Source organism: Aptenodytes patagonicus, chromosome 14, assembly GCF_965638725.1.
Source record: "Aptenodytes patagonicus chromosome 14, bAptPat1.pri.cur, whole genome shotgun sequence".
Lineage (NCBI taxonomy): Eukaryota > Metazoa > Chordata > Aves > Sphenisciformes > Spheniscidae > Aptenodytes > Aptenodytes patagonicus.
Window position 1 is genome coordinate 10,968,048 of NC_134962.1, and position 15,131 is coordinate 10,983,178.

Here is a 15,131-nt window from a genome sequence, read left to right on the forward strand (position 1 = left end):
TATAATTAAAGCATGAAACCTTTTAATGAAGAGCACCAGAAACACTGTGAAAACACCATCAGAAAAATCTTACTCTTTTCATGTCAATAGCTGACATTGTTAGAGAAATAACTTTTAACTCCTAAGATTTGTTAAAACAATTTCAAAAATCACCAAGACTGTACAGATAACATTTTAAAATGGACGTGTCACTTCAAAAACCTTACCACATTTTTCACTGAAAACAAATAGCTTTTTGAATTTTACTCCCTCCCTGCTTTTCAAGAGAGAAATTAGAAGGCAATGGAAAAGGAAACCAAGACCAATTCAACTTCTTAAAAAATTTTTTTTTTAAATTTGATGAATGCTCATGATTAAAACTGTACTTTTAACATCAACTTTTATTTAAAAATAATAGAACTAGCCTGTTTAGCCATATTCCATTTCACAGAGGATAGTATTTTAGAAATAACTGAGAAGAGACAGTCAAAGGTGAACTTCTCTTGTATAAAGTATCTGTATTGATTGGCTTGAGTTTCATAAATCTGTCCGGATTTCACTTACCTTACATTACAAATTCTTTTCAAACATATTTTTCTTTTCACCTTGCTAAGTTGTGGCCTCTCCAGCTTCCTAGAATAACCATATTCTTCTTCAGAGAAGCTTGAATTGTGCCTAACAAGCCTTTTTGAAATCACCCTTTCTCAAAAAGGCTGAGATAAGATCTAAGGAACAGAAAATCCTCCAACTGCTTTTAGAGCAATCTGTGATCACTTCTTTTTAAAAACCAATATTAGTTTATTTTTCTTTTAGAGCAACCACAGATGTTCAGATTTGTTTCGTAAGTCAGCAGACCTACAATGGGCGTATACTGTGATCATCCACAAATTATGTGGCGTTTTATACAAACGTTATTGCATGCCAATGAAAACTTTAGTAGGGAAGTGATATCTGAAGATTGTACTTAAACAGAACATTGGAGGATCATAATCCGTCAGTAATTCCATAAACCATTTAAGCTTTGAGACTTTAAAAATTAAGCACTCAAAGAGAGGCCACAAATTTTGAAGCCTTTTTGCATGGAATTCATCTTGAACTTTCAACTTAGACAGTTTGTACTGATTTTTTAGAGGGACTTTCTCTTGATGTACTTATTTATGAATGCATATATTACATGTTGTTGTAAGAGGTGAACATAAACCTTGACAGAGACATGGGCTAAAAAGTCATCAGACAATCAGGAAACTCTGGGGCTTTTTCAGAGCATGGCTGTTTGTTTTGATCTCATTGCTACCCACGTAAGCCCTCAATACTGATCTGGGTTTTGTATGTAATTGTTTTATCTTTCTGTACTAGCTTTAGAGGAGATCAAACCTCGCATACTCAGGAAAATGACACAGGATGGTTTTAGAGAGCTTGGATGTTCTAATCTCTTCCCAAAACCCTGTGTTGCACCATGTAAGCAGAACTGTTAAGTGCTAGGAAATCTGATTTATCCATGTAAATATATGTATTTTAAAAAATTCCAACAAGGTTATAGTGTTTATGTCTACAGGTGGCTGAGGCTGCCAAACTGAAAGCAGAAGAGATGCACCTACCAGACAGCGATTCTGTGCTCTGACTGGTGATATTGTGAGAAGACTCCTGCAGAGAATAAGTGGAGGTTGGGATGGCCGAGGGGCTGATGCTGTTTGTAGACACGTATGGAGAGTTGTAGGAGGAGCTGTAATACTGTGGGTACTGGCTTTGAGGAAAGCTTGGATATGATGAATATTCCTTTGAGGAAAAAAGAAATATCTAACTTCTGTGTATATGGTTTTATCTTCTAAATGAGGAGGCATCACAAAGGCAGTGTTATCTACAAATGCAGCAAGTCATGGCTCAGGAATATTTCACTAAAGAACCACGTTTCATTCACTTACGAAATTACATTTCTGCTTCTCCCAAATATACTCCTATTTTATTAGGATCAAATAATCAACAAGAGGTCAGAAATCAGGCGAATTCTGCTTTCTCTACAGGATTTTAGTTATCAGCGCTGACACATTTTGTATTACAGGGTTCAACAATTTTATACAGGAGTAAAGTAGGGTGGCTTTTTGAAAAGGGCCGTGATGGAACACAGAGTGTCTGTGAACAACAAATACCTGAGAAACTAGAAGAACAGAATGAATAATTGGGCGAGGGAAGGAGCAAAACAGGCTGCATTTTCCCATGATCAGCTGTTAGAACAGGTTACAAAAACGATTGTTTTGCAGAAACGTTCACAGTTGAGACTGTCCAACTATCTCAGCAAGAATTAAACTCCTGAGTGATCTTCCCTACCTACAGAAAAATGAACTAAAAATACGAGGTGCAAGTGACCTTGGGGAGCTGAGGTATCACAAAACCCTTTGTCTTGATTTTAAGGCTCCTAAACAAACTTCATACCATTATCCCCATATGTTCTTTTTTTTTTGTGAGAAGCAGGACACTGGAGTAAATTAGAAAACTTCTCTCTGGACAATTAAAACATAAAAGGTTTGTTTCTTTTCATTTTAATTGCAACTCCTGCTCTTGTCCACCTATTTGCTTTTCCAGATAGAGAACTGTATTCATGCTCTGGGGATTGTCTTTCAGCAAAAGGTGTTTATTTTCTCAGAAATGCTAATTAGTCTCTGGTATTAAGTAAAACTAAATAACAAATAGTCTTTAGAAAGACTAAAAGCACTTTCCTCCTTAACTGCTTACATCTTTGTCTGCTTACACAGCTATTTCATTAACTTTCAGTCACCAGGGAGCTCTCAAGAATAAAGACCCAAGTTGTCATAAGAATTAAACTGAAAAAGAAATGAGAGAATTTCATTGTTTTCTCTTGAAGAGTATCACAAAATAATGAAAACGGCCCAATTGTTTTCCCCCTTTTTAGGTAACCTTCAAACTTCAATCAAATGCACTTCCATCAGCATTTACTGACCATGTTTTTAGCCAAAACTGAAGTAATAAAGAAATTGTCCACTGTTGTCATTAAAATTACAAGTCAACAATCACCTTACAAACAAGGAATTGAAATTATTGGCCAACTGAAACACATCTTCTGGGACAGTGTACTCATTTGTTTGGTCCAATCAAGAAAAGCCATTTGCTACTGAAAAACATCTGTCTTGTGTATATATGCATGCTGTTTATTTATACACACACATTTATCAAGGTATCTGAAGCATGAAGCCCACAGACAGGTGTATTCTCAAAGAAGGAAGAGCACAGACAGCTCAGATGGCTCAATATTCATCAGGGCCTGCCAGCTCCTCTTTCAAGTTTTTCATATTTATTACACAGTGCCAAGACAGCAGACGACAGGATCCTAGAAGTGGAGCTCTCTCTAGAGGATGGAAAACATATCTGAAAGTTGTAAGATGGCAGAGGAATGATGAAACTCTTGGCACTGCTACAGCAGCACGGCAGAGACTGCTGGGGCATCCTCCTCCTGCAAGGACTGCACTCTGTGCAAGCCTGTGTATCAATACACACATCTTAAAATTAATCAAGATACCTAGAAGTCCAGCAAATGGACAGGCCACAGGAGTAGAGCAAAACAGTGTTCAGCAAAACACATGGTAGTGCCTTCCTTAAATATATGTAAATACCAGAATAATCTCTCTTGACCTACCAATCTTGCAAGTGTTTAAAGTAAGTGACAAGGTTGCCAATAACAAATGCTGAACCATACCTGATGCACAGCACTGAATCCTGCAGAATTTGTCAGGCCATTGGCTCCCTGGTAAATCCCTGTTGTGCCTAAGGGAAAGAATATCACAGTCATAAAATACATCAGCAATCAAAGTAACAGGATATATTAATACAAGTAATTTCCAACAGGAAGTAAAGTACCTGCTCACTAGAAAAAAGTATATCACAGATCTTGACAAACATAGGCTGTAAAGATTTAGGACTGAGGTCTGCTTACTGAAAGGCATCCATAGACAACCATTACATACACTAAAACAAACAGTTATGGAGCTGGGAAACAAAGTTGGAAAACAAGGATTCAACTCAAATTTAAAACTCAGTTACTTCTTTTTCCAATAAATAACAGAAGAGTATTTTTTATCATCTTCTCCTGTAGGAAAACTCCTCAGATTACGTATACAACCATACACACACTCTTTCATGCGTAGGTATGTCCTGGAATCTGTCCTTATGGACCAGGTACCTGGGAATTTTTAGACAACTTTGAAAATTTGTTCCCTGGTGTTGATATCCCAAACATAAGAACAATATTGCTCAGATTTCTGGAACAGCAGGGAGCAAAAACATTGCTTCATCCTGGGATATTAGGAAGAGAAAGGATGGATAGGTGAGTTTACATGGTTCTGTCCCAAATAAAGCAGCTGATGTCCAGCCAGGCCTCCTTAGCTGGAGGAAGCATTACTGCAAAAATTTTATGGATGGAAAAGTAAAGGTTCAGAAAAGATCTACAGGGACAGTCCTCCTTTACCTCCCAACACGAAAGTAGTAGGAGAGCTGCAAGCTTCCCATCCCCTGGATCCTGCACCCCTGGCTAGTTCTAGCCTTGATTTAACTCCAGTCTATGCTGTTTTCTATTTCAAATTTTTCTATTTCACATGGGTGGAGAACTTCCTCTTGAGTTTGTGTGGTTTGATGAGAATCTACACCAAAAGTCTTCTTCCAGTGTTTGCAACAGTGCTTGCTCTAAGGGCTGGCTGTTCACGTACAAGAGGCAAAAGCTGGACTATGCCATATCCCATCCTAATGGAAGGCGACGGGCTCCAAAGAGCACTCAGACCCACTACTTCCACAGTGAAAGAGGTATGATTTTGGTGCTATGTGGCCACAGTGGGCTCTTGTCCGGCCTTCATTTTGTCACCTCGATGTACCATCAGACCAAGTCCTAACCAGGCACTCAGTTTTTTTTTTTTCTTATCTGGTTTCTTACCATGTGAATGACTTTGAGCAGTGCTGTTTTAACCATACAACTCTCTGCATGTCTTCATGTAGCAACCCTTCTCCCAAGATCCACTTGCTTGTTTTTATTTTAAGACACCAGATTAGCTAGGGAATGGACAGCTGAACAAACTCCACTCTGCCAAGTGCAGCTACAAAGCACATGCACTGAGAAATAAATCTCAAGCCAAAAACAAACAAGAGGGAGGGCTCTGCCCTCCAGAACTAATTTGCTGACGCATGTAGTCTTTAAGAAGAAAAGGGCAGAGAGGGGGAAAAGAGGGTGCAGGTGACTGCCGGGTGCCTGGAGGCCTGGGTCTCCCCAAGTCCCCTGCATATGCTGGCTGGGGAGCTGAGCCAGCACAGATGGGTTCCTGTGATGCCTCCTGGCATTCACCCCTCAGAGGCAACTCTGGGTGGATCAGTATCCAATACCTCCTCCTCCCCACAACCCATATGGGGACACTGCCCAGAGCAGCATCCCGAAGATGGCAACGCATTCAGCTATTGGCATTTCCCCACCTCCCGCCCACACTAGGCTTTGCTTTTCTGCAGTTTTTCAAAAAGTCACGAGTATGCAGCAGGATGAATATATTCCTGTGGTACCTAAGCATTTCTCACCACTGTGAAGGGGAGTAATAGAGCCCCGGCGCTTACAGGCAAAAACAACTTTCACAGAACACAAAACAGCTCTTGTACACCAGAGCTCAAAACAATACAGGGGGGAATTTTTGATCTTCCTAAACTGTCATTTAGAAACAATCCATCATCCTTTATTAAGGCTGTCAAGAGGGGGATGAGTTACCTCGAGGGACTCACGCTTTATGTGTAAATCGTGATGAGAACATATTTATTGCTGTGCTACCTGCACATGATACCATAGCTTCCTGGTTTCCAAACAATCAGAGAAAATTATAAAAAGAAGGAGAAATCTGCACAACTGGAATGAACTTGCTCTGATCTTTGCACCAGCTGTGCAAAGCAAGTGTGTCCATGCGCACACAGGGCGGGTATGTGAGCAGGGAGAAGAGGGTAGAAACGTAGGGGTGAGAGGATGGGGAATGACTCGTGTTCCATAGCTTCCCACAGTACATTGTGACTAGACTCTATGTGGTGGATTTTACACTGCGGTTTTGTAGAATTTATTTTTGCCTTTTTAGCTGAGCGACCCCAGGTCCAAGTTCAGGTGTCCCTACAGGCTGCTGTAGTCTCACTCCCTCCGCCCAGGGGACTTTCAAAAGGAAGGACTGTGGCACAGAGACAGAAACTAAACTTCCTGATTTTTTTACCTGCGTATTTAAGTACTTGTGAAAGTACTGAAGACTGGTATTTCCTATAATCTGAAGTTCAACAGGCCTGGGAACAGATTTTGGCAACTCAGATTTTTCACTTATTCTGGTCCCTGTCATTGTATCCTGACCAAGTAGGAGTAGCATTTGATCATAGTTTGTCTAAATTGAGATCAAACACAACTCTTTTTCTGCCCCTAAAGCATTGCATTCGGAGAATGCAACCCCCTGCCTCCTGGGGTATACCTTGAGAGCTGCTAAGCTCAGTGTCTCTTGGCAGCTCAGTATTGTTATAGCAGAATAGTTACAGATAAGGAGACTTGAGACAACCAACCAAAGCTACTAAAAACTTGGAATTTTTTCCCAGCTGAAAAGTGTGTGTGTGTGAGAATCAATTATCTACATGGAAAAGAAAGTTCTTAAAGATTCAGAAATATTTCATTTCAACATCAACCTTTGTCTTGGGGACTACCACTGTTTCATGGGGACTACTATAGCTTAGTCCCTGTTCCACTTCACAGGCTAGACTGGATAGACCACGTTTTCAATGATGCACAATCAGTTCAAATGGAAGGAAAACAAACAAGCACCGCAGGCAATGAAGACAAGGATAAACCCTCTCTCTTCATAAGCTGAGAACGAGGCCTGCTAGTTACAGTTTCTGTGAGCAGCCTTGTAGAATTCAGCAGTTCAGAACACATATCAGAACTGGCCCCAAATGTTTGCTTTTCCTCCCTAAGTTGTTGATAAGAAATAAACATTTCTGTAATAACATGAGTTCTGCCATGTGCAATTTCAGTTTTGCATCAGTAAATTTTACACTCAAGAAACACTGGAAAATTATCAACAGACCTTGCATACTGGAATTATCAATTTAGCCCTATTCCCCTAGAAACCATTTTTTTCTTGTAACATTCAGAGATAGACTGGAATGACATTAGAAAGCAGTGCTTATGTGGAATGGGGCACACCTAGGAAGCCTTTGGGTAAGCAATGTACACAAATGCCTGGCCCCCTCCCATTTCTGAGTGGATACTGCCCATTTCCACAGGACTTTTGCTTTCACATATATTGGCTTTTTTTCCTGACCTCTGAAGACAGTGCACTATCTCAAACTGCAGCTGATTTTACATTTGCAATACTGTAGATGTGCAAGCAAGTGATTTGTTTCCATCTATCTTGGCTACTCAGTGTCAAGCAATTGCATTCAAACCCCTACTTGCAAATCAGAAACAAGCCTAGGATCTCTCCCTTTGGATCTTCTCCATATGGAATATGGTTCACATCTGTGTTCAATCAAACCAGTTGCTAAATGTCACAATGCCCTCATTCACAGGTAGCTTAAAGAACATTTAGCTGGTAATAAAACAATCTGGACTCTAGAGAAGGATAGCTCTTCAGATGTATGGTACTGTAAATGTTCTTGTAAAGTATGTCTATCACAAACACACTTGCATGAAAAGGCACCGCATAAAAGGCGTGCATATGCCATATATATTCAGTGCCACGACTTTTCCTTGGTAAGTAGATGTGGCCCTTCTCTATATGAGTGTCCAAGGGCAACATGTATAGAGAAACTCTTTGTGAGCTGATTGATGGTATATTCCTATTCTCATACAGATGGATTTCATTTGTTGTTTTCCCCTCGTTCCCTTTTTAATTCACATATTTTAAAATCTATGCCATGGTCAATGATAATTTCAGTGGTGTGTGATGTGTGAGATCTGGACTGTGCTCCTGAAAAAACTTTCATGCCAGCTTCTCCTTCCTCTCAGTTTTTCCCTCTCTGTCTTTCAGTCACCGTAATAACAGGCTGCATTTCTTCCCCTCCTTTCCAGGTAAGAGCAAGTAAAGAAAATAAGGGAATATTCATGGTTATTTTCAGTGTCTTCAGAACTAAGCTCTGACATTGCTAAAAAAGTTTTCTTTCAGCTTATAAATACACGGTATGACATAGGAATATTGGTGTCTTAGGGAGTTGTGATTACAGAGGCAGGATGGGCCTGTGGTATAGCTCAGATCAATACCACAGCAAGCTTTGAAAATCAGGTTTGTGCCCTTGCATTTGACAGGTCAGAGGGGCCCTGACATCAGGGAGGTGTTCTCCAAGTCTCCTGTATTGCTCAAAAGAGAATAAGCTGATGTATTTAGAAGAACAGATGGCTTCCACTTCCAATATTCAACGAAATACTCAACAATCAGAGGAGGAGATAGCCAGGTTCAACACAGGTGGACAGCAGGGCATTTATCACAGCTCTCTAGGTAGCCAGCAGCAATTGTGAGTCCATGAACACTAAAAAGATAGAACACTGGACTGAGATGAGGGTGTTCAGAGGGTGGCTACCATGGGCATTTCTGAGTATGCTGGAAATAGAACAACAAAGCTTAGATCCAAGCATTTCCTCTACCTTGTAGATGAATCGCACAGCGGTTCCAGGGAGAGTTCTCTCTAAGGAATATTTGATCGCTTAGCACTAATAAAATAAATGCCTACAGGGTTCAGCTGAATTGCACAGTATTTTACAAGCTTGCATATAATGGCTTGTGTATTCTTACATCAGCAAGCTGTTTTCCTACAGGAAACAATGTTGACTGTGAGTGATGCAAGGAAAGGCCTTAGTCTAACTCCCAGCAGAGTGTGCATTACTCTATGCTACAAAGAACATCTGGCTGAAGACTTGCACGGTCATTCAGAAAGGTTCTTCGCAGTGCTTTAGCTCTCTGACAAGCTAATGTTTCCTGCAGTAAATATTGCCTTCTTCAAGCTGCTACTTTTTTAGTGAGAGGTTAAGCACTCATCAAAATTACCTCCCACCAGCTATACTCCACTGCCTTGTAAGGTTCCAAATCCTACAACATCTGCCTGCATTTATTGGGCAAGAAAACTCATAAAATGTTGCATGGCTGTCAGCTGTGGAGGTATTTCAATACTATCTGACCTGTTAAACGAGAAGAAAAACTCAACCCATATGTACTTTGCAGCGTATTGCTCAACTGTTTGCCATTAGGCATAATGAACCCTTCCCCAAAAATGGTCTTGTATTTCTGTCTGGAAGGGCTCAGACAGTATAGGGAAGAGCACACTATATTAACCTAGATGAAAAGCATGATTCTACAATGTTACAGCACTTGACATCAGCAGTGTCTATTAAAGGACATTGCTCCCAGAAGCATACGAACACCTCTTGCAGATAATACTTGCCGATACGCAACCCATCTAAAATATGTCCATTTGTCTCCCACTACAATCCCACTCAGTCCTGCTAGCCTGACCAGGTGTTTGAGGGCACTCTGAACAGTGATATAAAACACATTTTATAGTACAGTTTTTCTGAGACAAACTTCTTCCCCTGCTGCCTGCTTCTGGGAGTACTCAACCCACAGAGCCTCAAAGAGCTTTAACAAGCGATGACCAGAGCAGTTTTAAGGGCCTGGCTTTTACCATCCTTTTGAGCCTGGTCACCTGTATAGCTCAATCCAGCCCAACAATGGTGTTGAAAGTGCTGGGATGGTTTATATTTACTCTCAGGATTTGAACCATGGGAAAGCACTTAAATTTTATTCTATTTTGAGAAAGGGTTCCTTGTAACCACTCCTATCAAATGATGCTGCAGCTATAGAAGGAAATCACACTGGATTATCTTCAAAAACAAATCACAAGGAAATGTTTTGGGCCAAAAAGTGAACATCCTTACAACAATGATGTAGACTGTTTCTGTGCAATCCCTTGTTGAAAAAACGACCAGCAAAACTGACTTTATTTGTGTGACTCCGTGGTCACCAAAGATGAAAGAGTCCTCCAGCTGCAGTTTCATCCTGGACACAATCCTCCACTGACAGATAAGAAGACATGATAAAGGAAAGCTGGATTTGCCACCTCCTATGCTGTTTAGTTGCTAAGAGATTCCAGTTCCCAGGTCAGCATTAAAATCCAACTAGCCCTGTAACATTTGCTGTCATACAACTGGGGATAAAAATCTGGCCTGTGAGCACAGCAACACGTTTAGCAATTCCCTTTCCCTTGAACAAGGTGAACCTCTAAATACCAATGGAAAAGAAAAGAGCGATCTGGGCAGCGTGTCTCCACTCTTTGATCCATCACTTAGGATCATGGTAACTCTCTACTGAACATTCTAGAGCCAGGCATTTGCCCAAGGCTCTTCCAGCCCCTCTATGCACTGCTTCAGTACTGTGGTGCCTCCAGGAAAAAAACCACAGAGGCCAACAGTGAGAAAAGTATAAGAAACAGGACAAAAGCAGAGTGATCTTTGCCCTAGTATTGCGTTGTCAGCTTCAATTAATCTTCCAGTTACAGACTTTCTAAGCCAAGTTTATATCCTCCTCTTTTTATCTTTAGTAACTGTCAATGGACTCTTTTTCACACAGTGCAGGTATTCTTGGAGTTCTAGAGGTCACAGCATTGTAGTGCAGAAGTTTCAGTGTTTAAACCCTGCCAGTATAAATAGAAAGTGCATCCAAATTACATATAAAAAAGCCCATGCAAGAGCGTTATCCAATGCCAGCACAGCAGTTAAGAAACTCCTGAGCTGCACAGCCTGTGCTAACTGAAGCAGGGTCAGACCTTATTTGTCCACAAACATCAGTCTTTGATCGTATGACTGCATTCTATTTTTTCCACCAGAGCATTACCTCACACAGTGCCTGGAAATGAGATACAACAGAAAGCAGTACAAATACTGCACCAGCATCATGAATCTCATGTTTCCTAACTTTCAAGTGCTTGACTATGCAGGTATGATGTTTCTTGAGACAGATATTTTTATATGTAATTTTACACTAGCTCTTCTATTGCCTTCTAGATATTTTCAAGAAAACATTATTAGGTATACTGAATCAATTATTCAGTGAAGCTTCTGTAACATTTTAGCATATTCTATGCCAACTGCCCTATAAGCTGAATAATCAAGGCCAAGTTCATAATTTCCCAAGCTGTTACCATCCTATGCTTTTTTTTTTAACATCCTACAAAAGTGATGAAAATAGAATCCACAAACAGAAGTCTCTGTGACATCCAAACATCTCTGTGACTGTTTTCTGTGCTGATTTTGTTCATTAACGCATGTTTTGAGTATTCTATCTGACCTCCACAAATGCTCCCAAGATAGTCAAGCAGCAGGTTAGGGAAACATCACTCCTTTCTTCCTGTTGGCTCCCACTTCCTCCTCATACCACACACAAACTACATTTTCTTTATCCAGTCCCTTCACTATTGCCCCCCTACCTTATTGCTTCTCTCTCATTCATGACTGTCATGCCTGCTTCCATCTCCCTGATACCCTCCTCTGCCAGCCTGATGACAGACAGTCAAACAAAACTCTCAAGCTTCCTCCCACCACAGTACTCTTCACACTGAGGAAAGAGTTCCTCTTAAATATTTGCAAAACTGATGTTTCAAAATACTCATTTTCTGCAACTCCTCCAAAACTTCTGACACTGGGTAGGAGGCCAAGATGCTTATGTTACTGCTTCTAATGCAAATTAGTAGTATTATTCTTCCTTTATACTTTTCCTCTTTATCTACCCTAATCCACAAGCAAGGCTAATAGTTCCAGCGATGATGTACAAACAGCATCACCACCATCACCGGCAGCACTCATGCATTTCGTTTCAGTGTGAACACCCAGCCAGCCAGCTAGACTTTATGGATATCAGGTCCGACCTTTTGTACAGGACAACCACAGAATTTTATCCAACACTTCCTGCAGTGAACCAATGACTTGTCTTACACTCAAACATACCCTTCTAAAACTACCTGTAGTAGTTCTCAAGCACAGAGATTTGGACAGACACTGAAACGTAGGAAACAAGCTAGAAGAATGAAGCCTCATGAAGAGCAAAGCCAGCTCTTCACAGCAGGCAGCTGGGTGTGGGCAGAGCCCTCCTCCACACATCCCTCTGGTGAAACCTCCTCTTGAGCACCTCAGCAGATGCGAGATACCTCCAAAGTAAATGCTCTGTCTCAGAGAAGATTCCTGTTTTTGGCTGTACCACCATCATCTCTACAGTTAATATCATTTTGCCATTACTTCTGAGTTTCCATGGGTGCTATTCAGCCATGAGAACCTGTGTCCCCACACAAGCTTTAAGCCTTACCACAAACCCTGGTGTTCCTCAGGGACAAAGTCATTGACGATAAACCCTTGATGAGCCCGGACAGAGCAGAAGTTACAAATGATTTGCCAGCCCATTTCTCTCTTGCAAACACACATTTGCTCCCCTAGCTTCGGGACCATCCACCCTGGTGTCTACTCCTTCCAATAGCATATCCTCTTCCCAACTCCCTCCTTGTTTAATAATGACCAAGGAATGAGTTCTGAACGGAACCTCAAAAAAGCAGTAAATGGGAAAAGTTAGAGCAGGGCTTTCTCCTTGGGTAGCAGTAGCACAGATCCTTGCAGCTTACAGTGCATCACTGTCAACACCTTTGCCTCTCCCCTTGACTTCCCTCTCCTGTAAGATAGCTCATTTTAAAACAAAGTAAATGTAGCATGGTCAGCCCCTGGTGTTTAAAAATCTTTGAAAGGGAGACTGTGCTGTTATTCTGAGGAACCTTGTATTTACACTGTAAAAAGTGAGGTCTGACCCCTCCTGAAGAGAGGCCTCTCCCTGCTGAACTCACCACAGAGTGAAGCACAGCTTTGCTGCCACAGTTTTAGACTGCAGCTAATGCAAACCAGCTGTGAAGCAGAAGCTTTTGAAAGAGACTACTCATTTTCTACTAAGGTTTTAATTTTATGAATCTAAGGCATCTGAGTGACAGTTTGCTGAGAACATGCTCTCGCTCTCCCTTATTTTCTGGGACTTCAGATAGATTCACTATCTGTATGCAGGAGTGTGATCCACATTTCTCAAGTGTAGATTGAAATTTCCCCTTCTCACACATTTCATCACTAAGTACTTAAAGAATCCAGCTTAAAATTAAACATGCCACTTCCTTTGCAAAATTCATGCATGCAGAGCTAACTATTCATGCCAAATAGGTATTTATGGGCTCATATTAAATATGTAACACACAACTGCAAGAAATTCAGGCATCTCTCAGAAAAAAAATTGTCTAGATTATCCAGATATTAACAAGAGCCAAAATGTTGCCAGCATAAGAAAACATTTCAATTGATTAAATATTGAGATTTTACTTGGTCTCAGGCCAGGAGAACAATTCATAAGCAATTCATTCCACAAACATAAGCAACATATATAATTAGTCCATTTCAAATCAGCGTTGCACAAAAGAAATGCCGCTTTCTATTCATTCATTATTTGACAGCTGATCAGAATGGACTCTACAAAGAAAACAAATGCTCAGCAGTAGCAAAGAATTTCACTGCATAGGTCTTTAGCCCCAAATTTATGTCTGTACTGAACTCAATACTGCTTTGCAATTCCTTGGCAAAGGAAAGTTATCCTTGTTACATAACTGAATTTTCCTTTGTAATGTAAAAAGTATTTTGTGGGTAGATGGATTTGGATATTAAAAAAAGAAAAAGTGGTCAAATCTTCTGCCTGACGACAGTATCCGCAGTGGTCTTTGGCCACAGTTTTAACTGTTGTGCAACTTCATAGTTTCATACCAGCTGTCATTTTAGCAATAATAACTGAAGAGCAAGGCATTGTCTAGGAATTAATGACAAGCTTAGAAGAGATGGCCTGATGTACAATAAAGGGGTAACACATGCTCATGCAACCACAGGAAATGCTCTATAAGCTGGCTGCTATTGCGCTCTCTGCATAGCTGATGGTTTTCCATGTTAGCTAATGTGCTGGCAGAGTTTTCTCTTTGTATTTTACATTGCTCATTAAATGATAAGTTTCTTATATTCCAAAGATTTCTCCCCTGCAACAACAAGCAGTTTCCTCAATTGCCAGTTAAGATAGTAAGCTCTTTGGGGCAGAAGTTGAATATAATCTTTGTGTCTTATGTTCAGTTTCTATTACTGAATAGTAATTTTACCAAATGTCTGAGCAAATCACTGAACTGCTAAATTGTCAGAAAATGTAAACTTAGAAAAATATGTTCTAAAAAGCACAATATACTTCTAATATCTAGCCTAGGATGTTGTTTGGGGATTTGGTGCTGTAATTGTACGCTTACATGAGGATTAAGAAATGGCATGGACCTTGAAGCATTGGTAAAGAAATGTTTACCATTACAAATTTATCACTTTAAAGACAAAAATCTAACGTAAGCTGTTGCCTCCTCTTCCGATTCATGACTTTAAATATAAGTGGCACCCCCAGATTGGTCACACGCATATTTCAGATATCTTCACTTCATTATGAAACAAATTAATTTTGTAAATACAATAATGACATGAAACAACACTGTATACAGCACTGGTTAAAAAGAGAAAAAAGTCACTCCTTCGGAGTAAATAAGTGAAAAGCAGATTTCAGTCTATTTGAATGTTACTCAGACTCTGATGATATACTATCATATCCACTGTTACATGGCAATTAAAATCATTATTTCAACCTATAGTACCTTTGTGATATAATTTCATGCCATTTTTATGAGCTATGGAACTTGCCAATCTCATCTTTTATATTTATGTATGCGTGTGACATACTGCATTAGCTATTTGGCTTATAAACACTTCCACATTTAATTTATTTTCATGCCAGGGAAGCATAAAAATAGATTTCCCCTTCTGGCTGGCTGTAAAATAGGGGTTTTTTTTCTTTACATTCTTCATGACCAAAAGTACGTTCTATCCTCATTTCTGCTTTTTAGTGGGTTCTGTTCTTGCTCAAGAGCCAGGATACAGTTGATAATTGGAATTAAAGATGAAAAGCTGAATACTACTCCATTACACCTGCACCACCTGTGTTTGTAATGAAAACGAACAGACTTAAGAGAGCAGAATTTGGCTTCAGAAGTACCATGTTACTGACAACAGC

General features: G+C 40.1%; 1 protein-coding gene across 9 annotated transcripts in view; it reads right to left on the reverse strand.

Moving 5' to 3' along the window:
* Window positions 1-15,131, reverse strand: part of EYA2 (EYA transcriptional coactivator and phosphatase 2) — a 105,846-nt gene that overhangs the window by 32,070 nt on the left and 58,645 nt on the right. For all 9 annotated transcript variants that reach the window (XR_012996483.1, XM_076352041.1, XM_076352042.1 and 6 more), the window contains 2 exons: window positions 3,689-3,756; window positions 1,578-1,755 (listed from right to left, as the gene is read on the reverse strand). Coding sequence is in view for 8 of the 9 variants with exons in the window: in XM_076352041.1 (XP_076208156.1) it covers window positions 1,578-1,755; window positions 3,689-3,756 (246 nt within the window). In the remaining variant the exon portion in view is untranslated. The remainder of the gene's footprint in view (window positions 1-1,577; window positions 1,756-3,688; window positions 3,757-15,131) is intronic.